The 25,251-nt window shown below is 45.4% G+C and overlaps 1 protein-coding gene across 1 annotated transcript in view; it reads right to left on the bottom strand.

Moving 5' to 3' along the window:
* Positions 1 to 25,251, bottom strand: part of PAPPA (pappalysin 1) — a 244,000-nt gene that overhangs the window by 115,444 nt on the left and 103,305 nt on the right. Inside the window, exons 8-9 of the mRNA XM_019453913.2 lie at positions 19,224 to 19,352; positions 14,182 to 14,273 (exon numbers count right to left, since the gene is read on the bottom strand). Of these exons, the coding sequence (XP_019309458.2) occupies positions 14,182 to 14,273; positions 19,224 to 19,352 (221 nt within the window). The remainder of the gene's footprint in view (positions 1 to 14,181; positions 14,274 to 19,223; positions 19,353 to 25,251) is intronic.

The raw sequence follows: 25,251 nt of genomic DNA, 5'->3' as shown, positions 1-25,251 counted from the left end.
CTCTCCTTTATACTGAGATAAAATGGGGCTCCAAAGAACATTCTGGTTAACATTTGTATAGTGCTTTGCAGCTCCGTGGCGTGTCAATACTGTAATGTGGTCCTTTTATAGATGAGGAAACTAAAGTAGCTCCCATTCCCCTTTTGTGGCAGAAGTGGGACTTGAACACTAGCCACTCAGCTCCAGAGCCTGGGCACAAAACCACCACAGGAAAGACATCCTGCCAGAGAGGCCCCCCGAGAATGCAGAAAAAAAGCCTGTGATTCACCCTGGGGTTTGCCTGCCTCTGAAGACCAACAACGCACTACCACACTTTGCTGCCTGAAAAATAAAACTGTCTCTTAAGAAACACATCCCTCCTTCACTCATTTATTCTGTATTTACTGAGCCGCCAATTATTTGCCAGGTCTGGGACTGAATTCTGGGGAGTCCGATGAATGACGCAGGATCTCACGCTCCCGGAGCTCAGTGTGTGGTAAGAGCTGCACAGCATTTTGTCCTGAGGTACAAGATGCTGTGGGAGCACAGGGGAGGGACTCCCAACACCAAGCACACAGCCCCCAGGGCTCCCCTTGGGAGGTAAGGGGCGGGGGCTGAATCTCTGAGAGGTCCTAGGACTGGGGGTGGGGATACATTCCAGGAAGAGGCCCTCTGTAAGCACATGGATGGAAGCTGGAAACAGCCTAGTAGGTAAAGCACAAAAGATGTTGGAACATGAAGTGTAAATGCCCAGTTCAGACCTTGAAAGCCACAAGAAGGGATTTAGATTCATCTCCAGGGCAATGGGGAGCCACCTGGTACTTCAGATGTAGAGTGGCAAAATGTTTGCCATTTTAGGAAGCTTGCTCTCACTACATGGGAGAGGGTGGGCAAGGGCAAGCCTAGAGGGGGATCCTGCGACCCGTTCGTGTTCTCTTGCAAAAGTCTGGGCAGGAACTGGAGGGGACTCAGGTAGAGCAACAAACTCAGGGAGAGGGAGGAGGGACTAATTTGGGAAGGGGTTTGTTTTCAAAGTAAAATGGGTGGGATGGCGATTGTCTGGATGTGGGGAATGACTGAGAGGGAAGAGTTAAGGATGTTTCCTAAGCTTCTAGCTTAAATGTCTGGTTTGCCAGTGGCACCACCAGTGGAGATTGAGAAAAACAGGAGCTGCAGCCAGTCTGGGGAGGAAATCTGTCCCCTTGCTATCAGATGGGTTGAGTTTGAATGCCTTTGGGGCATCCCATTAGAGCAACCAGGTATACAAGTCCATGCACAGGTCAAGAGAAAAGCCCAGACTGAAGATGGAGATTTGGGGGTCTTTGTTGTTGAATGATGAGCTCGGGGAGAGAGGGTAGCACCAGAAAAGCTCCTTCTGGGACTTTGGAGAGCTCTAATAGTTCAAGGGGTGGGCAGAAAAAGGTCTGTGTAGGGATGGCCAGAGGGGTTAAGAAAAACTGGATATAAAGGGTATACTTCAGAGGTCCTGGAAGTTTCAAAATTTCAAGAAAGAGCCGGATAAATTAAGGGAGAAACACACTGAAATATGTCTGTGCAATCAAGATATTGAATAGAATCCCGCTCATGGCTTTTCTGAGTAAAGATTCTTAAGTTTCTGCTTGATCCCTTTCAGGGACAGGGCATTTGCTACTTGTAAGAACTAGATTATTAATAGCAATAATAATCGATATTTACTGAACACTTTCTGAAGGACAGGAACCAACCATCCCAAGCGCAGCAGGTTTGGCCATCTCTAGTGCCTAGTATGGACCTCACATGTAAGGGGCGCTCAACAAATCGGTGATGAGTAAATTCATAAAGAAATGAAACAGCTACCCTGTGAAGTAAAGAACAGCACTCCCATTTCACAGATGGAAAAAGATATTTGGTGGACTTAGCCCAGAGCAGAGAAGTGGTCCCCTGTGCTTTTGGATCAGGTCAATTGGTGTCTCTCTGTTCCCCTCTCTCTCCCCGCTCCCCTCTCTTTCAGGTCAGGTCAATTGGCTTCTCTCTCTCTCTCTCTCTCTCTCTTCTGGTCAATTGGCGCCTCTCTCTCTCTTTCTCTCCCTCCCTCCCTCCTTCCCTCTTTTTTGGGCCAGGTCAATTGGCTTCTCTCTCTCTCTCTCCCCCCCCCCCACCCCGTGTGCGTGTGTGTGTGTGTGTGTGTGTGTGTGTGTGTGTGTGTGTGTCTTTGTCTCTCTCTCTCTCTCCATTCAGGAGTTTTCTTGGCAAAAGGCACAAAGACAAATGGGGAAGTGGAGGGGTTTAAGATGCTTGTGTGGCCCTCTCGTGGGTAATGAGGCTGAACTCAAGTTATATGCATAGTTCTGGACTCCTGAACTCATGGACCAGCTCCAGCCAGGACTTGTACCAGCCCTGCCAAAGGCAGTTGAAAGTGTAGTTCAATCTTATGGATGATGTGGGCTGGGTTTCTGACTGGTGTTGAAAGCCAAAAATCACTCTGATTTCTCTTCAGATCACTTTGCCAAGAGAAGTACTTCGTGGGCCCTTGAAGAGCATCCCAGCGAGGGGAGACTGATCTTACAACACCGCTCCGGAGCGCGTCACGCTTCCGCCCAGAAACTGTTCCTTGATGCAGGATCACACTTAGACACCCACTCATCTTGTGACTTCCCCAAAGCTTTCTTTGGAACTCATGGTACCCACCCCCACCCCCACCAAAAGAAACCTCATTCTGGACCTTTGTAGCAGCAGAGCTCTACACCTGCTCTAACTGAGCCCAGGTGCCCAGGAAGTGGTCAGACTCACCCCTCCCCCACCTCCCGGTCCAGGGCTTTGCAATTCCTCCTGCGTTCACCTCCCACCACACATCCTTAATGACAAGGTCTTCTGAGGTCCTCCAATCAAGAATTTCTGCTGCCACTTGTCCCTCCTATCTGCAGCCTACCTAACACAGAGCTTTGCATGGAGCGGGCACTTAATAGAGACAAAAACTAGAGTGAGGCTGGTCACATTTGCTCCCAGCTGTCTTTGCATGACCCTGTGGCTGTGCCTTGGAGGGAGAGAAGCCAACTTCAGCCCTGGTGAGCAGGGCTGTAGACAAGGGGCGTGGAACATTTTATCTTTCTGTTTGGCAAATGGAAATTGAAAACCCAGTCCCTTAAAAATTATCATCATCTCAGATTTGCCTTATCTTCAGTTCTTCTTGGTACTTAATCAGTAGCAGCCAAGAGAAAGTCTCTTTTAGTTTCTCCCTCTGTTAAGTATTTAATGATCTGTAAACAAACACTTCAGACAGTGTTTCTTAAAGAGACCCTGGGATCCTTTTGTTAAGTGAAGACTCCTTTCCTCTGCATTGTTTCCCCTTCTCATTATCTGTTTGCAGGCAGCCTGTTCAGCTCTTGAGAGGACACATTTTATTAGATAACCTTAATGATCGAGAGGTAGTGTAAATTAATCGTTCAGCCTGCGGGCTTAAGAGCCAGACTTCCAGGGCGGGAATCCCTTACTGGAAGCCTTGAGTAAATTACTTAACATCTCTGTGCTTTTTTCTTATCCAGACATCTTACCATCATATTAAAACTACCACATAGGGTCAATGCAATTAATCAAAGGAGTTAATAGAGGAAAAGCATTCAATTAATGAAATTAATCAAATTAATCATGAGCTATTTCTACTGTAATGTCTATTGTCTGGGATGATGAAATAGAAGAAGACTGGAATTATACAAACATATCTTACCACTCCTACTTGTTCTGAAAGTCTGGTGTATGGGAGGAGGCCACCAGCTCCCCTCCTTGTGGAGCTGGGTGGATCTTGGTTCAAATCCCAGCTTTGCTGTTTAATAATCACCTGCTTTGGACAGGTCACTTCATCTCCCTGAGCCTCAATTTCTCCTTGTGTAAAAGGGGAGTAATGGTCCCTGCCTTCCTGCAGCCTCGTGGAAATCAAGACAGGAGGCCACGTGCCCTGTGCTGTGTGGGATGCAGTACTCCCGAAGGTTTGTTTCCCCTCGTGGTGGTTTTCCAGCTCAATAAATACTCATTGAATGAGGGCCACTTTCTCAAAAGTCACTTAAACAGTTGGGGGCTCTGTTGTGTCATGTGGAAAGTGGTGATAATAATGCCTGGTTGCCAGGGGCTGCCATGGGTTTGAAATGAGACCACATAGTAGGTTCTCCATAAATATCAATACACTACTCCCTTGCGCAGCCCCGGGAGGATCCATGACTCCGTCCGCCTTTAGGCGGTGAGCAGTTTGGGCTCCACTGGCCACTCTTTTCTACCACAGAGTCAGTTAGTGACCGGCTCCAGCTGAGTGCTGGGGACACAGGGCTGGACAGGATAACTTCTTCCATGAAGGGCAAGGGAGCCCGATGTGTATTGGGAAAATGTTGGGGGGAGTCAAGACAATTACAGCTACACTTCTACAGGCCCAAGAGCAAGATGGATAAGGCCATACCTTCATCTCTCACGCTCCTTGACCTCCCTAAATGGCTGTTTTCTTACCCACCTATATAGTCACCCATCTATGCCAGTGGTTGGTTGGCAACTTTTTCTGTACAGGGCCAGACAGGAAATATTATGGCTCCGTGGGCCCTACAAGGTCTCTGCTGGAGCTACTCAACTCTGTCTTTGTATCGGCAAACACCTACACCAAGGAACATAAATGGGTTTCAATGAAACTGCATGTACCCATAAACGGGCAGCAGATGGGAGTCTGGCCAAGGGCAGAGGTTGGCTGACCCCTGACCAGTCCAAACATGCATAGGCACGCAAGCCTCTGGTGCCTTGCGCAGGGCTTGGCACAGAACATCACACCAGGGGCAGCAGCCCCACTGAGGTCTACAGGGACCTCAAGGATTGGAGCTCGCAAGGTATCAGCCTCATCCCCTCCTTCACTGCCTTCAGGCTGTGCTGCCTTTCTGTGGCACCCTCTCAAGTTGTCTCCTGCCTTGAGGATTTGATAGTCTGAGCTTCTTACACTCCTTACCCCGTCACCCTGCTCCACATCTCCTTAATTTGTCCGCTTCTTTGACCTTCCGGTCCGAGCTTAAATGTAGGTGTCCTCAAGGAAGCCGTCCCTGACTCCTCAGTGCAAAGGAGGCCCTCCACTTACACACCTCTAAGTACATCCACTGACTGGCATTTTCAACAATCACATTCAGATACTTCTTCGTGTCGTTTCCCTGGCCTGCCTTGCCACTGCTTCCTTGTCTTCCTGCAGCTAGCACCGGGCTGGGCACACAGCAGGCGTCAAGAAACGTGCGAATGAATGACACAAAGTGACCCAGCAGCCAGCTGGCCCCATCTTCTGCCTGGTTCTGACTGCCTATGTTAGCTGTTTTATTCTGCAGGCTGCAACACCGGGCTTTTCACACAATCCCGGCTGCCCATCCATCATTTTATTTTAGGCACATTATTTCTCTGTCCAAAAAGAAAAGGAGGATACAATTAGGTCTATATCCCTCACTTGCTTAATATTTCAATTTCCCCCAGGGCACTCCCTTCAAGTGGAGATCACAGCTCATGAATATTAAATGTCTCTTCCAACACAACATGGTCCCCAAGAAAGAGCAGGGAGCCAGCAGCTAGGAAAATTCTCCGACACCTGGCCCCCCAGGCCTCTCTGTCTCCCCAGCTACCTCGGTCGCAACCGCACTGATGCACAGCAAGGCGCATGTATGTGCAGGCTGGTCTCTGGTCACTTTAAATGCCATAAAGAAGCCCTTGTTCTTGGCTACCCAGATTCACCTGCCTTGGAGTCAGGCTGCCTTTCAAAGGCACACATCAAAGTGTGGTCTTGATTCCTCAAATTCAGGCAAGCTCCAAGTCCTTCTGAGCCTGACCCCTCCCTGTGAGCCAGGAAGCCGACCTGGGCTGAGGGCTAGAATTCCTCCTTTCTGGCGTCACAGCCTCCTGTTTCTTTTCATTCCAGCCTGGCCTCTCTGTGGGGTAGGCCTCCCGGGTTTCCGAAGGAGGTGGCAAGCTGAGGTCTGAGGCTGGATGGCAAGCTTGATCCTAACCGGTGCTGACTCGACTCGGGGTGTTTGAATGCATCCATCAGACCTCCCGGTTGAGGACTTCAGATCTTCGGTCCTGCCCCTCTCGGCAGCCTTCCGCCCCATCGCCTCCCTTTCCTGCTCCTTTGTCCCCTCAGTGACCCCCTTTGACCCTGTGGGTTAAAGGAATTCCTTTCTCCTCCCCAAGCCCTCATTTCTTTTAAAATGCACAGTTTAAAAACAATAATGATCTGGGATTTAAATTCTGGAAGTCAGAGTTGAAAGGGCCCTGGGAGCTCATCTAGCTCACCCCATCACCTGATAGCTGGGGAAGCTGAGATCAAGGGGGTTCGATCACTTTGTACAAGGGACCTCCGCATTTTTCCAGCAGATCAGGCTCAGGACCACTTTTGCCCCGGGATGGACTGACATGGGAGTGAGGAAGGGGAAGTGGCATTCACTGACATCGTGGAACATCCACTAACTGCCATGCATTGTGCTAAACATCCTACAGACATTATGCCCATCTTCCTCTAAACAGAACTGTGGGGTTATAATTATGCCCGTTTTCCAGAGAGGACACGGAGACTCTGAGAGAGGATGGGAGGAGCCCAGGATGACCCAGGTAGTAATTACAACAGAGAGACGTTTGAACTCAGGCACCTCTTGTCACTACCAGATTGCCATGACAACAGGATTAAGTGTCAAAAGTCCTCCTAAGCTAAAAAACAATGTGGCTACTGTCAATGGAGGGTGAGCTGTTAAAAATGAAAATACAGCCCGAAACACAGGAGGGCCCTATGTTGGGGGCATGGGTTTACACAGTGGAATGTTTATAGGGTGATAATAACTGAAAGTTGTAGCTTTCATGACTCATGAGAAAAGAACAGAAGGACCTATGCGTTCACTTTCATTCCTGCTGTGAGCCAAGGGCACCAAAACAGAAAGACTGGAAAAGAGAAGCTGTCTGCTGGTTTGGGGGAGTTCATCTGGATACTGGACATGGTCTTTAGAGGCAGGCAGATGGGGTCTTGAAGTCACTTTTTCTGATCTCCCTGGCTGTGTGACTTAGGACAAGCCACTGAAACTCTCAGCACCTCAGTCTCCTCATCAGCAGAATGGGCAATATTAGTCTGTGCAGAAAACTTGCTGGGGAAATATGAAGTCATTTGAAAAACACATTCTTAACACAGAAGCTGGTACAGCTGGGTGCCTATTAAATGAAGCGACTTCACGGTTCAGTGTGTAGATGCTGCCCAGGGACTGTGAACCACACTTCTGCTATTTCTAGCTGTGGGATTTTGGACAAGTTACTTAACCTCTCTGAATCTCAGATGATGTCCTCTAGGAAACTGGGCTAATAACATTATTTATCTTACAGGATTCCTGGGTGGATTGATACAACTTCTGAATTATTGGTATTAATAACAGTAATAATACAGTAGCAGCAAATGCAGATGTAACACTCACCAGGTGCCACCGCTTTAAAACACACTTTACATGTATAACTTCGTGTCATCCCCGCAATAACTGTTAAGAGGTAGGATCCATTACTAACCCATTTTACTGATGAGAAAACTGAGGCCTGGGTTACAAGTGCCTGGGCCAGGCTTGTCACCCATAATCAATGTTGGGTTTGTTTTGTGTTGTTTTGTGTTTTAATTTGAGAGAGAGAGAAGTCCCCTGGGTGGCTCAGTCAGTTAAGCGTCCTACTTCAGCTCAGGTCATGATCTCACAGCTCGTGAGTTCAAGGCCCACATCGGGCTCTGTGCTGACAGCTCAGAGCCTGGAGCCTGCTTCGGATTCTGTGTCTGTCTCTCTCTGCTTCTCCTCTCTCTCTCTCTCTCTCTCTCTCTCTCAAACATAAATAAACATTAAAGAATTTTGAGAGAGAGAGAGTGAGCGAGCAGGGAAGAGGAGCAGAGGAAGAGACAAAGGATCTTCAGCAGGCTCCGAGCTCATCACAGAGCCTGACGCAGGGCTCAGTCGATCCCATGACCCCGGGATCATGACCTGAGCTGAAATCAAGAGTCAGGCGCTCAACCAACCAAGTCACCCAGGCGCCCCCAGCATCTCTGTTCTTACCTATCACTGTGTCATGTGTCATTATGCCAGCACCAAGCATGCCACCCAGCCTAGCTGACGGTCACCACCTTCCCCACCAGCACCGAAACTACTGGTAATATTTCTCTTCTCTTCTTGTGATGGCCTGTCTTCAAGTCCAGGGACAGGATGCTTTATTTCAGGAAGGTATTTCGGTGAAAGCTACTATGTTTCCCACAGAGGGAAGTCTGAAGTCATACACGCATCCAGGAGAAGGTTTGTTTTGCTGATTTTCATTTTTTTGTAAGGTGAGAGGTAGATCGTCTTATGATTTCACTTTGTTAGAAAGAAAAATAATAACAAATGCAACCCCAGCAGAGCCCATTCTCCCTCCCCCTTCCATTCCTCCTCCTCCCCCCCCCCCCAACCAGATGCTGTTTTTCTTTTTAGTCACTGTTGTTCTAAAGTCTCATCAGAACATCCACCAAGAAGACATGGCGATTCATCTTCTTGTTTTCCTTTCTCGCCTTGGCTCAGAGCAGGCCAGGGCAGCCTGACAGAGGGGCCACAAGGCTCTGTGACCCCCGCCCCTCCCAGGGACTGGTGGGTAGGAGGATTGATCTCCCCTCCTCCCCCTCAGCTGCCTCACAGATAATTGAGTTACTGGCCATGGGACAGGGCTGGAGATGCTATGTCAGGGACCAGAGACAACGTCATGCTAACGGCAGGGAACGGTGGGGAGAGAGGAATTATGAAGAATTGAGAAAAAGAGATACACAGGGCATGTGTGTATGTCAGGGAATGACAACATGGGGGGCCATTTGCTTTGTTTTCCTAACTGTATATCGGCCTCAAGCAGGATTTGAAGCCTTGGAGGCTTTATTTTGTTATTATTATTTATTAACGTTTATTTATTTTTGAGAGACAGAGACAGAAAGATAGAGAGAGAGAGCATGAGTGCAGGAGGGACAGAGAGAGAGAGGGAGACACAGAATCCAAAGCAGACTCCAGGCTCCAAGCTGTCAGCACAGAGCCGGACGCAGGGCTTGAACCCTCGAACCATGAGATCATGACCTGAGCTGAAGTCTGATGCTCAACCGACTGAGCAACCCAGGCGCCCTGCCTCAGAGGCTTTAAATAGATGCCTGACACATTGAGGATGCCTCAGTGCCAAGCAGGGAAAGAGACCCAATAGCCCGCAGCTTGATCCCTCTTGTGTCACAGAGGGGGAAACTGAGGCTCTGGGATCCTGAGCTGCAGCCCAGGCCCTTACATCTAAGCTGATCCCTGAGCCCAGCCATCCTGAAGGATGCAGGGTGGTAAATCAAAACGGAGCAGGAGGAATCCTCCCACAATGGCATCTCCTGTAAGGGACTGTACCTCATCTCAGAAGGTAGCTCACCTCCAGCACTGGCTTGAGACGGGTCGCTAAGGGGAGCCCCTCTTGGGGATGCTTCACAGTTTGTCTAATTTGACCATCACCTTCCCCCCCTTCAGCTTTTATCAGCAGCCTGCCTGTAGTTTACGACTCAGTGCTTTAGGAACAGTGTTCCCGGAGCTGCTGAACAATGCCTCCAGCCAGTGCCTGTTTGGGGGTGGGGAGTTATCATTTTACTGATACCACATTTTTTAACTGAAGCCTCAGGCCTGGTGTATGTTATGTTTTTAAAAGGGGGGGGAGGGGAGGACAAGATAATTTCCACATTGCTGGGGATGTAGCCTGCATTGCCTAAGAGGTCTTGTGGGTGGTGTTCCTTTTAACAAGCAGCGTATTATGTGCCTGGGGATGAGGGCACTGGGGCGGGAAAGGGAAGTCTCAGGGTGTTGCATAATAACACATTGGTACCTTGGGAATACTTCCGGATGTGTGGGCTTCTGAAAAGTGAATGGGAAATGCCACCATAAATCTGTCACCCACCCTCACACTGGTGTTACCAAACCCAGGGAAATCACTGGCCCTGCTAGTGACAAAAATAATAATAATAATAATAATAACAACAACAACAACAACAACAACAACACTAAAGAAGAAAAGAAAGTAAGGAAGAAGGACAGGAGGGAGGGAAGAAAGGAAGGAAGGGAGAAGGAAGTCATTCATTCAGATGGGGTGGGCAGTGTGGTAGAGAAGAAAAAGTGGAGGCTGCCTACTCAATCTGACATGGGGTCACACCTCTATGAGCCCTGGTACCTTGAGCAGGTTAAGAGATCATAATAGCTCTTAGATCTCTCATCTGGATATAAGAGTTCTCCCATTGGTTCACACTAAAGAAAGGTGCATGACCTAGGGCATACCACCTAGTGGGTGCCCATAAATGGTGGTTGTTGATAGTCCTCCCCTCCCCCCAAGCACACACTGAGATAAGTCACAGTAACATGCATCCAACACATTCAACTTGCTAGGAATGGGGTTAAACTTCACAGTATCTTATGACAACAATTTGCAGTTAGGATTCTAAGTGACAATCAACAGAAACCAACGTTGGCTAACTTAGCAAAACAGGCAAACAAAATCTATTCAGAGAATAGTGGATAGTTCTAGAACACTCTCTGGGAGGGCTGGAGAGCCAGGCTTGCATGCTCTGAAGCCCAATTCTAAGCTCAAGATTAGGTCCCAGGACTGGCCTTGTGAAAACATCAGAACAGAGTCACTGCGGTGCTAATGCTACGTGCTGTCACTGGTACTTTGGAAACACACGAGTTATAGCCATCCTTATCAAAATGGCTTCTGTGATGTCCCCATGTCTTACTACCACTAGCTTCTGATTCAATGTCTTACATTGGTGTGTCTGACCAAGGGAAAGTGTAGGGCTTGTGCCCACCCTCAAGCTATAAAGGGGACTGGGGGAAAGAGACTTTGGGATTTTCAACTTTTATAGAGGGCCCTGGCTCTGCCTCATTATTATTATATCAAGGAGAGTTATTTCCTAAATCTAAGGGGATCCAGATAACAAGTATCCCAAATTATTGATAAATATCTTCCACAGTGGAGTCCCATGACTTTTACCATTTTCTAGATGAGAACACTGACGTTTAGCTAAGGTCCCATGTCTAAGCCATGGTATGAGAGCCCAAGTGAGTCTCACTCAGGCCTGTTTGTTTGGCCACTGCCTTGACCAATATAATGATGAAACCAGTCCACCTCAGCAAAGCCTCCCACACTGCACTGCCATTTCTCTGACTCACATAAGTTGGATCTGGTGAGAGCCAAAGATTCACTGTCTATTCTTCAGCTATTCTTAAGGGAAGATGTTTTTCTAGACTCAAAGGCATGGAGCTTCTCTTTGGAATGAAGTTCTTGGGAGTTGGGATCTCTGGATACACTCCCTAATTCCTGGAATGTCCTGTGTCTCATTGAGTCTCTATGATGGAATTCTACTGGGTGAGGGCGAGGGTGTAGGTGAGGTCCCTCCTCTAACACAAACCATACTGAATATACCAGGCAACTAAGAGTCACCATCCACACCACTGACAATTTTGTATTCCAGTTCGTTAATTCACTATAGGAACTATTCTACAGCAGTGTGTTCCTCATTTACCCTGAAAACCCTACAAGACCAAGAGCTACTTTTTTTTTTTTTTTTTTTTTTTTCAGGTAGCTCACCATAGTCTGGGATCAGACTCTCTGGGGTTGAGTCCTGATTCTACCATTGAACTGCATATCCTTAGTTCACCTCTGCATGCTTGGGCTTTCTCTTTCGTAAAAGCAAAACCAAAAGGATTGTTATGAAAATAAGGGTTTGAAATGTGCTTGGTATATAATAGATGTTCATTAAAGATCATCATCACCAGCACAAGACTCAGAACCTAGTAGACACCAACAGCACATCAACCTTTATCTATGAGGGTCCAAGTCTCACCTTCTTGGTACCTCCCTCACCCTCATCTCTTTCCTCTTAAACATCCCAGTTAACACAGTGTGAAAATCAGTGATCTAGTCCAAAACAGTCATTCTGGCTAATGTATAGGTGGGAAAGTTGGGCCCAAGGGGTTAGGCACCCAAAGACTAGACTCACTGTCCAGTGCTATTTCTAAGAGTCTCCCAGGCCCCACCCGTCAACTTAAAATTCAGTTCTTTTTCTTAGATACGGCAAACCATGGCCTGGTTTTCACCTCCTCTCTGCACCAGGCTCCAATAACCAAGAGTATCAAAGACCTAAAACCCATGAGCCAGGGGTCAGCAAAGGTCTGTAAAAGGCCAGACGAGTAAATATTGTAGGCTCTTTGGGCCATAGGATATCTGCTGCAACTGCTCAATAATTTGTAGCTGGAAAGTAGCCATAGACAATACATAATGAGCATGCTGTGTTCCAGTAAGACTTTACTTACAAATATAGGCAGTAGGCCAGTTTTGGCCCATGGACTGTAGCTCGCAGACCCCTTCCATGGACGATGCACTTCTACCTGAAGGAGGCTTTCTTGTTTTTGTTTATTGCCACACAGTGCTGAAACAACCTACAACGTGGGTGTCAGGGCCACCCAAGCATCTCTTTTAGGATACCATATCTAACCCTCACACCACATCCTGCCTTCCTTCCAGAAGCATTTAAGTTACATGCCACCTTTGTGCGAGTAACATAGGAAGATATTTCCCAGCATGACTGGAGAGTGATGCTGGGTGTTGCAAAGATAGCGACAAAGGCAAATAGCTCATAGGGATGGGAAATAGTCACACACCTTGGAAATCACACAAGTCATGGGCAGGTAAGGCCCTTAGAGACCACCTATCTCAATCCTTTCAAGTTTACAGGAGATAAACTGAGGCCCAGACTAGAGAAGCAACTTGGCCAGTGTTAGGCAGCAAATTCTCAGCACAGTGAGGACTTTGGGTTTTCTTAATTTTCACCATACCACTATGCTAACATCACGTTTTTACCATGGACCATACCCAGATCGACAGAAAACAACCTTCTGTCATTTAGAAACCCAAGGTCCTGCCTGGAAAGTCTCCTCCCGTTTTTCCTTCCTCCATGTCTTCCTTGGCTTCCATCCACGGCAAGCTGTGGGACACCTCTTACTGTGTTGCTGAGCCCCTACCTGGTGCCAGGGAGATAGCAGGTGCTCAATCAATGTGTGCTGAGAATGGAATAAGGGTGAACGATGTATGGTGAAGAGCTCACAGTGCTCACAATCTCTAGGGAGAAGTCAGGTCTAAATGCGTCGCTGTAATGCACTGCAAATGTGAGGACCCGATGACATTTCCTTCCCTTTAGTCTTCCTAGAAAATTGCCTTTCAGTGAGAAATCTTCCCACCAATGTTTTCATCCCCTCAGTAGCTGCCCCTTCCCGCTTCAGATAGAGCACCTCTGTCTTTTGTACTTGCAAATGAATTGTGATTAGTTTTCACCTCCAGCCCAGGGGATTAGCCGGGGGACCTTTGATCTTCAGGTATCGATTTGCATCTTAAAGGAAGTATGATCTCATCTGAGCCAGCTCAAAATTCCATCCCTGCCCCCCAACCCCTGACTGTTTACCAGCCCCAGGCTGGCCGGGGCCTCCCAAGTGGGGCTGTAACAACAAGAACAGCCAGACTCCTAGAGAAGCCAGAGGAAAACAAATTTCCCATCTGACTCAGTGAAGGTGGGAAAAGGACGTTTGCTTTCTAAACACAGGCTGGTCTGCTATTCCTCGAGGTTCTGAGTGTGCAGAGGGGACTGCAGTGGTTCCTGGATCTTGGCTGGGGGTTGTGCAGCAAACTAAGCTGAGCATGTGCTTAAGAATCAGGCAGAATCAGGTTCAAGCCCTGGCTCTGTCTGCTCTGTCTTCTATCACTTCTAACTCGTGTGACGCTGGACAAGTTTTATCATTTCTCTGGCTTTTGATTTTTCTCATCTCTAATGTGAGAATAAAAGCCTTAATAAAAATCTGTACTCATAACCATCCTGGAGAGCTGGCATGAAGAAGGGCTATGATGAATGGAAGGTGAAGCTAGACTGAAAAAGAGTTACCAGCAGCCATTGCTGTCATCCAATGGGAACATGAGCTCCATGAGGGCAGGTGCAAGTGCCCATTTTTGTTTGCTTCCCATTGCTGTATTCCCCAGTGTCTAAAACAAGGTCTGGCCTACAGGAGGCATTCAGCAAATATTTGTAATACGAAGGAGTAAATCACCATTAGTCATAAGTACTGCTGTTATTGAAGTGGCTATTCTGCACGGTCCCCTTCTCCAGCTAAGCCCAAAGAAATGACGAAGACTTACCAATGCAATTGAAGGAGTCCTCCTTTCGGCAGAAAAGGGAGCAGCCATCCCCATTGAGCTTATTCATATCATCACATTCTTCACCTTGGCTTCTGCAGACCAGGTACAGAAGAGAAATCTGTCAGAGCTGCTTCAGAACCGCAGCTGGGCCTGGAGGAGCCCCTCCCAGGCCATGAACATCCCAAGAGGCCTCAGGCCAAATCCCTTGCCCTGTCTGAGTCTCCATTTCTCCATCTTCAAAATGAGACGTGTAAAGATATAAATTTGTAAGATCCTACTACATTGGCCTAACTTTGGACTTCCCATGACAAAGCAGAGCTCCTGCCTCAAACTCATTCTCTGAGATCTTGTTATTTAAGTCAGATGGGAGAAAGAAATGGATGAATGGATGAATGAATAAATGAACAGAACTTGCTCCTCTGTGTCTGGAAGATCTTGCTGCCATTTTGAAATGGTGGATTTGAAGGAAATTTCTGAGCTTCTGAAATATCAGCGCTGTTCTTCACCATGACTTAACTTACCCCCCCCCCCCCACATTCCTCACCCAATGAACTTAAAAATAAATATTTTTTTTTCCCAGTCACATGCTTGAGTCTGGTCTTCCTTTCACCAGGAAGTATTGCTCTCTCCATTGGGTATGTCGTTTCATGGCATCAGGAACTCCAAGGGCCTTGAAACTATACTACTGGGAAACAGAAGTGCCTTCTCTTGTTTTTTTGGTGTTTTGTGGGGTTTTCTGGAATACTTTCTATCACCTAAGAGTGATTCTGCAGAGGTTGGGATGAACAGAAAATGAGCAATGCTTTCTGAATTGGAAGGAAGAGTAAGAGCTGAAGGACTGAATGGATTGCCACTACCTGGAAAATCCCCATCCATCGAGAAACAAAAAACTTGGCGTTAGATCCCCTTGTTCCAAACCGGCCATGTGATCACAGATAAGCCACCTAATCTCTACTTGACCATTTAAATCAATTAAGACTACAAAAAAAGTTAAAATTCCATTCCTCAGTCGCCATAGCCACGTTTCAAGTCCTCGAGAGCTGTACCTAGTATGTAGCTAGTGGCTCCTGGACTGGACAGCACAGAATATGTTTCCATCACTGCAGAAAAATCCACTGGACAGTGCTCTTCCAGATGCTGGGTCTCTGTTTTCCCACAGGTTCAAATGGAGATCATTAGACTTGCTCCTTAGAGCCAGCACAAGGACAGAATGTAACTTAACATGGTTGGCATGGTGCATGACATACAGTAGATGCTTGGGGAATCACGGATCCCATTCCCTCTTAGTCCTGGGAGGTCTCTGCAGAGTGTGTGGCAGCTGTCCCTCCTTCCCCAGAGACCAGCTGGGACCTGTCACAGCATGGGAGAGGCCTCAGACTTTTCCTTTCACCCGGGCAATTAACACTGGGAAATGTTTGTTGCTTTTAGGAGGTGTTGGAGTAGCAGGATGGTGCCTTGCAATCAATCCTTAGGACGGCTGGGCCATCGCACTAATCACTGAGGAGGTACTCAAGTTCTCCCCCGTCTGCAAACCTAGGAGCCAGGGAGAAGGGAATTCCGTATTCCAAGCTGGGCCCATATTCCCAATCACTGCCAGTGAATCCCTTGTGTTTCTTAGCTATCTCATGGGTTATCTAGGGAGAGGTTTTTTTTTTTTTTTTTGAACCTGGGCTGGTTTCCCAAAGCCACAAAGAACACATCTAACCCGCCTTCCCTCACCACCCAAACAGTATGTTCTCTTGGTTTAAGCAAAACATTAGTGTTACCACAAATATCTTCTAGGCATGATAGATCTATCATTAGATAGAGTTTCTGAGAAACCTCCTTTGACCTCCCAAGCTGGAGTGGGATGGCGGTCTTCTCTGTGTCCAAAGCCACCAGGCTCCATCTATGATAGCACTTGTCAAACTGACCACCTCTGCCCATTTACCTGACAGCCCCCTACATTGGGCTTTCAGATGTCAAAGGAAGTGACAGCCTTTGTCATCCTAGCCCCGCAATGCCAGGCACAGTGCCTGGGGTACAACAGAGAGCATGTAGCTACTCCTTTACTTGTTAGTTTTGTAGGGTTGCTGGTCACAAGGTGAGGCAATGGTGAATCCCAATGAGAACATGGGCTCTGGGTTCACATCTAGGTTCCGCTCTTTCCCGGGTATGTCAGGTTGAGAAAGTCACTAGAGTCTTTGTACATGAGTTATCTCTTTTGTAAAGTATGGTAATAGAACCTATTTTATATGGATGCTGTTCATGTGGTTTCATATGGAGATAATAGGGTAGCACGATGCTCGTGCATAGCGGAGGCTCAAAAAATATTTATGAGTATTATCATTATATTCATCCAATGCTTTCATCCATTAGGGGCCTCGTGAAGTGTTTAGTCTATCTGAATAACTTTGCAAATTCCCTTAAATATATATAGTAAATTCACATGTATCATCCCATGAAAAATCCAATTAGCTAAGATGATATTCCTCCTTTTCCTCAAAGTTTTTATTTGTTTGTTTTTGTCCAGGGAACCATCCATCAACTGCATTTGGTTTTCTCCAAAGCATGTCAACAAATATTTGGTACCTGTAGGTAACTTAGAAAATATTTGATGTCTGTGTAGGATACCAATTCTAGGTAAAAGTACTAAAAAAACTTTATTAAAAATACTACTTATATTAATAATTATAGTAATAATAATAATAATAGTTTTAGATCAGCAAGAAGAATGATATTGTTCGCAGTATTTTACCAATACATCTCTATCTGGCTCCAAAATGAACAGACTGAGTTATAGGTCAGGTTCTACATCTGGTGAGTTTCTTTTTTTATTCTTTGTGCTAAATTAGAAAATCCCAAATCACAATTATGGGTTGTCAGCAATGACCGCAAGTGTTTCCTGGATATTCTGGATGCACAGCTCAGTCTTAGACCCACAATGATGGGGCACTTTCCCTGGAGACTGCCTTGTTCAGTCGCTCAGTACTCCATCAGAACAGCTGTGTCAAGAGCCAGAAGTTGATGTCTTAATGTGGGAGAGAACAGTGAAAGGCTTCCCTTTCCCCAGTTGCATTACATTAAGCACTGGAAACTGTATCTTCATGTTTAGTTGTTGCATTTGGATGGGATTTTAAGTGCACAGGACAACACATCAGGAGTTTCATTCTCCGACCAACGAAGAGCTTTATCTTCTATGCTTCGTGAGTCAAATTCTTGGCCATCAGGTGATTTGTACCATAATTCAACACTTAAAAATCCTTATATTATCTCCTTAATATTAAAACCTTGATAATTCATGCTTTGTAATTATAGCTGCAGGACATTTAAGACATGGATATCATTGTCATTTCGGCAATTCACTTGAAATTGTGCAAATAATCATTACTGGCCTTGCCAGTGTCTATATTAAAAGAAAGCACCATTTTTTCATTCCCAAAACTGGAATTAGTACCTTTCTTGTCATAGCCCATATACTTCAGTCTGTGGGGGTGGTTGAAACTTGGACATTCTTTCTGCACAGCACGTTGAAAAGATGTAACATGCTGGCCGTCATCTGATCATATATGCAACATTCAATATTTCCTTCAATGGAAGTCATGACTAGAAAGCAAACTGCTGGCCAGTAACTGATGTCTGTGTGGACGGGTATTCATGTGCAAATGCTGTACTTGCACAACTGTGTTATCCTTGCTAGCCTGGCCGGTCCTTTCATCCCAAAGCAGGTTTCCAATTTACATTACATGCCACACGATCATCGGTACCAAATTAAATTGCTCTTCCCCTCCAGCACCAGAGTCAATGATGAACTGAAAGAAGGAGTCATCTAGCACTTTTCTTTCATATATGTACCACACCTATGATTCATGGTCTGCATATCAGCGGTTTCATCCAACTGTGAAACAAATTCTCTTTACGGCGCCCCTCCCCCTACAGAAACAGTCACTGCAATTCCACATTGCACAGATATTATGTGACACCCAACAGCGCCATTTAATGATGGGATTTCGCCAATAGCTTGTTTGTCCTCTCCATGTGTGACGTTTATCATTAAACCTGCCGACAATTTTAAAAGTCTCTTAGCATTAGTACAACTTGCAACCACGTTAGCAGTAAGGAACACAAAGTTAGCAATAAGAAACTTAACTGCGAATGACTTCTGGTCCCTTTTTCACCTCTAGGGAAAAAACTATTCGATGTTGTGCCAGAAAACATTTTTGTGCTAATTTTGGAGGAAAAAAACTCTTAAGAGGAGGTTTATTTTATTTTTTTCGAAAAAATTTTTAAACAATGCAGGACTCTTGATGGTTTCTTGCCCCTATTTCACAGTTGTGCAATACCTCACCCTGTGGACAAGGGGATAAATGGACTGATGACCCAACAAAATCCATGGTGAAGACATGCAGCTTTCTATTTTCTACTCACACTTTTCCTTTTTGGCTGCTCATGTGGAGTCTTTACACTTTCTGATTCCTTTGCCCCCTGCACTTATTTATGTTCATGTTCAATATTCACCCTGGAGTGCTGTTTACTACATGTGGTTTCAGCATTATAGCAAGTTAGGATATTTTGTTATTTTGATGAGCCTATGATCCATTTTGTAAATTGTTACTATAACACGCTACAACAGAAATAACAAATAAATACACAGTTTTTAACAACTTTAAACAGTAGCCAGCAAAGAATATAAAAGTGTTTTGACCTGGATGCACAGAGCGTCCTGTTAGCTGAATGTGGGCTGGGATGGAAAAGACAAACAGAACCCTTAGAGTCAACATAAAACAACCGTAAGTAAGAGCATACTGTAGTAAGTACATGACAGTAGCCCTGTCAGAATCATATTCTATATTACATACTCGAGAAATAGATGTGTTCCAAGAAGAATCACTGCTTTTCTTTTGAGGCCAGCAAGCTACAAACAGACAGACTGCTGGGCATTGCTGGGAACTCACAGCTCACACATCGAAGAGTATCTCATAAGCTCTTCTACGTAGCACCCTGACCATCTCGCCGCCTGGTTAACATCACTCCCTCCCCTTTCATTAATGAGATCTACTTACTTCTGGATAATGCCGTCGCCACAATACCCACTCCCGTGGATGTATACAGCAGCAGGTGATGGCTCACTCTCTTCACTTCCCGAAATGGTGATGACCCAGTATTTGTACACACTGCCAAGACTGAGATCCCTGGAAAACAAAGAAGACTGTTAATGAAGATGATCAGCTACACAGACACAATTCTGGGGGCAGACAAAATTGATCCCCTTGAGGATATTCTATCAGTCCTGCTTACTTTTGAAAGCACACATACATTAAGTCATCCAATAATTTTTATCATCTGCTATGGTTAAGACACTCGCCTACGCATGACAGACCACACCAGAACGAACAGCAATAATAACTAGCATCAATTGACACATGACTGTGAATATTACTAGATACTTTTTGATCTTTAATTTAACCTTCACAATAACCCTGGTGGATAAGAGTCGGATGGTATGTGGCCCAAAATGAGGGTGTCTGGGAGAGAAACTAAATGGGATAAGCAGACAGAGTGGGGAAAGTATCATGCCAGATTCTGTGGGCACAGTCTGCTCTTTCCCCCTCATTTTAGGCACTCAACAAAACCCCATTACGTGTCAGTAAGCCCCTTCCTTATACTGCACATCCACTGGTTGTCCTTCTCCCCACCTCCTGCTCCTCTCCATGTGTCTCACTCTAGACTAAAGGAGCAACCATAGCAGCATCCATTAACTGACTGTCAGGCTTGGGGCTACACACGTTCTGTGTATTTTCTCATTTGAGATCAAAACAACCCTACGTGTGTACGAGTATTTTCATGTTTATTTTACAGATGATAAATCTGAGGCATAGAGAGGTTAATCAACTTGCTTACAGTCATATGCTACTAAATAATATCCTGCATTCTGCCTCCATAATCCCTAGGTTAGGCCTGTTTTAATAATCTCATCCCTTGCAATGGGGATTCTGTCCTGAAATTGCAATTCCAGGCACTGGTGCCTGCCAGATTCTCAGTTTGCCTAGCCTGCATCTCCCTTCGGCTCTTCAGACCTCCCAGGGCAGTGCCGACTTCCTCACACTCAACCTTATTACCAGATTTCCACCCTCCCCTTCATTAGCCCGTCTCAGCTCCCTGCTTGAATTCATCCTGCCACCAAACCTGGCTACTGGCAATTATCCTCCAAGGCAAAGATACATTTATGTCAATTCCACGTGACAAAATCACCACCCCCATTTCCTTGTTGACCATTTTCAAAGGGCAATGTTATTCCTCTTTTTATCTCCCCCCACCCTCGGATTAATTATTTACTTTTTAAGAATAAAAAATGTCATGGGGAAAAAAAATCCCACAAAATGATAATGAAGAGAATTCCTATCAGATTCCAGAGTTGGGGGGTGGGATTTCATAAACAAAAGGATGATGTCAAAAAATCTCAAGTTCTCCTGCCCATCTGTTGTTTCAGCTGCTGTTAGGGCTGGGGCTGTTTGGATAAGGCCAATAAGATAACAGGTGCAGAGGCAATGGACAGACAGTGTCTCCCAAATCTCAATACAACGATGAGCATGAGTTTATGAGCACTGGAGGACTCTGGTGAGGAATATAGCCTTCCTGAGAATGTTGGACTTGTTACCCAAAAGAGACTTTGTTTTGGCAGTGCTACAGCAAAAAGCACTATTGAGGGTAGACTAGAAGTCCCTGGGGATTCCATTAGCGTTCTGTTAATGAAAGCTAGGTGGTAAAATGCATACAAATCTTGAGCTATTACATGTATGAATATATGAATTAACTGTTGCCTTGTAAACTTCTGGAATGCTGATTTGGTGAAACAGGCTTTCTTTTTTTCTTTTTAAAAAAAGCTTTTTAGGTATTTTAGCCACCTCTAGATCAACAAATGTACACTTTTTCTGGTGGTACTTCTAAAACTGAGTATCGTGGTGTCGGGGAGAGTGGCTTTCCTTGGGGGAAGGGGAGAGTGGGGTCTTCCCAGGTGATACATGGAGACACAAGATAAGGAAGCCATGCATTCTACTGTATATTCATCTTCCTCTAAAATATGGAGGCATGTTTTCTATTAAACAAATGTGGCCGTGTTATGAAATAAAAAAAGAAATTTTCTTCAGGCTACATCTCAGGCCACTGGGGGCATATGGTCACTGTCTGAACTAGATGGAACTCTTCTGTGGAAAGCAGGAGGGTGTGAGAAGTACATCTCTACGTTGTGTTTTTCCTTGTAGTGTGTGTCACAAATGACTTATGGCTGGTAATATTTAAGGTACTCTGCTAATATTTATGAATGTTTTCCGCCTCCCCCCTACGTTGCCCTCCTTGCTCCCCTATTCCTCCTCCTCCTTCTCAATAAACACAAGTCTGAGGCAAGCAAACACGTGTCTCTACCCTGGCTTCGTCTCTTACGAGCTCAGAAGTCACAGGCAGGTTGCTTCACTGCCCTGAGCCTGTTCTAAATAAGTCATAAACCTGACCTCATGGCATTTTCTTACAGGTTGAATGTGAAAACATATATAAAGCACATATGTGCCCAGCCTCTGATGGCTAACAAATTTTAACCCATCACTATTAATGCTTAAGTATCAATATTCTCATTCACTGGAGTTATGCTATGCTCTCTTCAGTAGAAGGGATGGAGTGACAGCTACATGTAACCTTGGTTAGGTAAACCCACAAATTGCACGTGCCACAGCTTAGTGGAAAGTCTCTTTTCTGCCACATCATGTAGCTACAACACCCTCAGTGCCGGCAGCTTGCTCTCCCTCCACGTGGCTATTCCAACTTCTGAAAATTCTGGATCCCAGAAGGTTTGTCTTACCCCGGGGCAAAATCTGTCTCCCGATAACTTCCGCTCACACCTCCTTCTTACCCACTAGCATCACACAGAACACATCTGATTGGTAGGGAGACCTTGATAAGCCTCCTTCTTCCAACTGTGTGTGCACAGCCCATGTATCATTACCTCCCAGAAGCCTGACAGCAGCTCTTGGAAGGAGGGGTTGTTATCCCAAGTTTCCAGATAGGAAAAGAGAAGCCCAAGTCACTACTTTGGTGAAAAGGCAGGGAAAGGAGAGCAGTGCTGCTGCTATTAAAAGATTATATTTTCCCACTGAAGAATCCTTGTGATAAAACTACATTTCCTCCATGTTGAAGTCAAAATTAATGCTAACTGAGGGCTCTTTTCTCAAGAATCTAGGTAGAAAAGAATTCTTTATTTTTTTTAACGTCTATTTATTATTGAGAGACAGAGAGAGACAGAACATGGGCATAGGAGGGGCAGAGAGAGGGGGAGACACAGAATCTGAAGCATGCTCCAGCCTCTGAGCTGTCAGCACAGAGCCCGATGCGGGGCTTGCACGGACCATGAGATCATGACATGAGCCGAAGTTGGATGCTTAACCAACTGAGCCACCCAGGCGCCCCTGGGTAGAATAGAATTCTTTTTTTTTTTTTTTTTTTTTAATTTTTTTTTTAACGTTTTTATTATTTATTTTTGAGACAGAGAGAGACAGAGCGTGAGCAGGAGAGGGGCAGAGAGAGAGGGAGACACAGAATCCGAAGCAGGCTCCAGGCTCTGAGCTGTCAGCCCAGAGCCCAACGCGGGGCTCGAACTCACGGACCGCGAGATCGTGACCTGAGCTGAAGTCGGACGCTTAACCGACTGAGCCACCCAGGCGCCCCTGAATTCTTATGGAAGGACAAGCTAGTGACCTCTGAAGCCTTGGCTGGAGGTTAGGACCCATTTCGCGCTTGGTCTAAAAGTGGGACATTGATGTCAAGTTGTTCCCTTTAGCTGCTCCTGATACCACCTGGTCTTACCCTGTCACTTAAACTCCTTATCCTGGGCCTCCCACATCCATCAGACTCTAGCCTCTGTCCCTCTTCCCCAGCCCAGAAGCTTCCGAGTGATTCCTTCTGCATCCCTGCTGCGGCCAACATCTCAACCTTGATGCCTGAACCATTCTGTGGTATCTCCCTTTTCCAGAACTGCCAACACCATCAGAATATTCTGAGATCCAAAGCCACTCTCCGGTTCAAAATCTCATTTAGAGCATGAGGGGCATCACACTGCCAAGCCAAAACTCCCTATTTACTCTTTGCTTGGAACTAAAATGTTACCACTTCCTCTGAAACGTGATTAATTGCATCACTTCTGATTTATTTCACAGAATTCTCAGTGTCATTTACTTACTTTTTTTAAAAGCTAAACCTCATTAGCAGTTAATGGTCAATTCTTCAAATTGCATCTCAGATTAATTTCATCAGTCCAGCTAATAAATGTAAATTGCAGTCTTGAAATGGGATGAGATTGCTTGGCTACTTTTGAGGTGTTGTTTCATGCACCCTTTGTATGACTTCTTTTGAAAAAAAAATTAACATTTAGCCATCGTTCTTTCACAAACCTCTCAAATGACATATCAGCCTTCGGTTCGCCTTTCTGGCAATTATAAAAGAAAACAGTGGCATTTCTAATTGGTATGATATTTCAGTATCCTCCTCAGAAATGTCATATTGATGGTAATGTGGATCAGATCGGGAGCCCAATCTTTTAATTTTTATTCCATTTTTATTTTTTTTAAGATTTTATTTAAAAAAAATTTTTTCATGTTTATTTATTATTGAGAGAGCAGGGCAGAGAATGAGCATGGGAGGGGCAGAGAGAGGAGGAGTCACAGAATCTGAAGCAGGCTCCAGGCTCTGAGCTGTCAGTACAGAGCCCAACACGGGGCTCGAACTCACCAAGTGCGAGATCATGACCTGAGCTGAAGTCGGACGCCCAACTGGCTTAGCCACCCAGGCGCCCCTTTAAAGATTTTATTTTTAAGTGATCTCTACATTCAACATGGGGCTCAAAACTGTAAGTTCAAGGTCAAGAGTCACATGTTCTACCAAATGAGACGGTCAAGTACCTTGAGGTCCCAATCTTAGAGTAGAATTTAGTTATAGACTATTGCCATATAGTCTATAGACTATTGCCAGATTATGAAATCATGATCTTGAAAATATTAATATGGACATAAATATCCATAAGGAGGCTAAGCACCATCTGACCTAGCTTTTGGCAAAAATGTGTACTTCTTAAAGTGTTGATGTGTAGTTTATATCACACGTGACTGGTCCATGAAAACCCATCTGAAATCTACAGGCACGTCACTTCACTTCTTCAGGTCTGTTTTTCTACCTTCTAATCAGGATATAGGACTCTTGCCCCATACCCACGCGAAAATGAAATGAGAAATAGAAAAGTGCATCAGCAGAAAAGAGGGACCGAGAGCCTCACTGCACTATGCACATATCCCATTTTGCTGCTCCCAGGAAAAGCTCTAAAGCCTCTTGATTACTCTTTATCGACCCCTATTGTTTCCATCTTATAGCATTCACTGATCACAGTCTGTCTCTCCAAACTGTGTCATGCTTCTTTGAAACTCCTTCCTCTGCAATAATAACAGCGACTGTCATTTCCGTTTGTTGCCTGTTTATCATATACTTCTCACTATGCTTAGTATTTTCTATGAATCATCTCATTTAATCCAAATGACATTTTCTTGAATAATTATTATTATCTCCCTTTTCAGTTGTTGAAAGTCGTATTTAGGAAGGTTGACCTACTGCCCACAGTGACATTGCTTTTGGGGCAGAGACTTGAGCCAGGTCTATCTAACTCCATCCCAAGACAGCACTTTCTGGAAGTGGAAGCTGTTATGAACAGAGAAAATACCGCAGAAAAGTTCAACGACCTAGTTCTGAACCAAGTAGAGTCCACATACAAAGACCACTTTGAAAGTTGTAGGAGAACTACAAACATTCCCTTAAACACTACCACTACCACAAGCCATTTCCTGTCTCTGACCTGTCTCTGTCTCTTCATCTATGAAATGGAAATCTCAGGAGAAAGACGATCAACTTTGCAATGAATATTCCTAATTTAATGAGAAATGTAGTTTTGTATTTTTCTGTCATGAGCTTTTCCACCAGCTAGAAGCCACCTCAGCAGTTAGAACTGTGCACTGAGAATGGGTATAGTTCAAGATCTACCACCAGATTGTCTGAGCTGGA

Source organism: Panthera pardus, unplaced genomic scaffold (genome assembly GCF_024362965.1).
Source record: "Panthera pardus isolate Hobbes unplaced genomic scaffold, ASM2436296v1 HiC_scaffold_20, whole genome shotgun sequence".
Classification (NCBI taxonomy): domain Eukaryota; kingdom Metazoa; phylum Chordata; class Mammalia; order Carnivora; family Felidae; genus Panthera; species Panthera pardus.
Note: the sequence above shows the minus strand (reverse complement) of the source record. Positions and strands in the feature narration are given on the sequence as shown.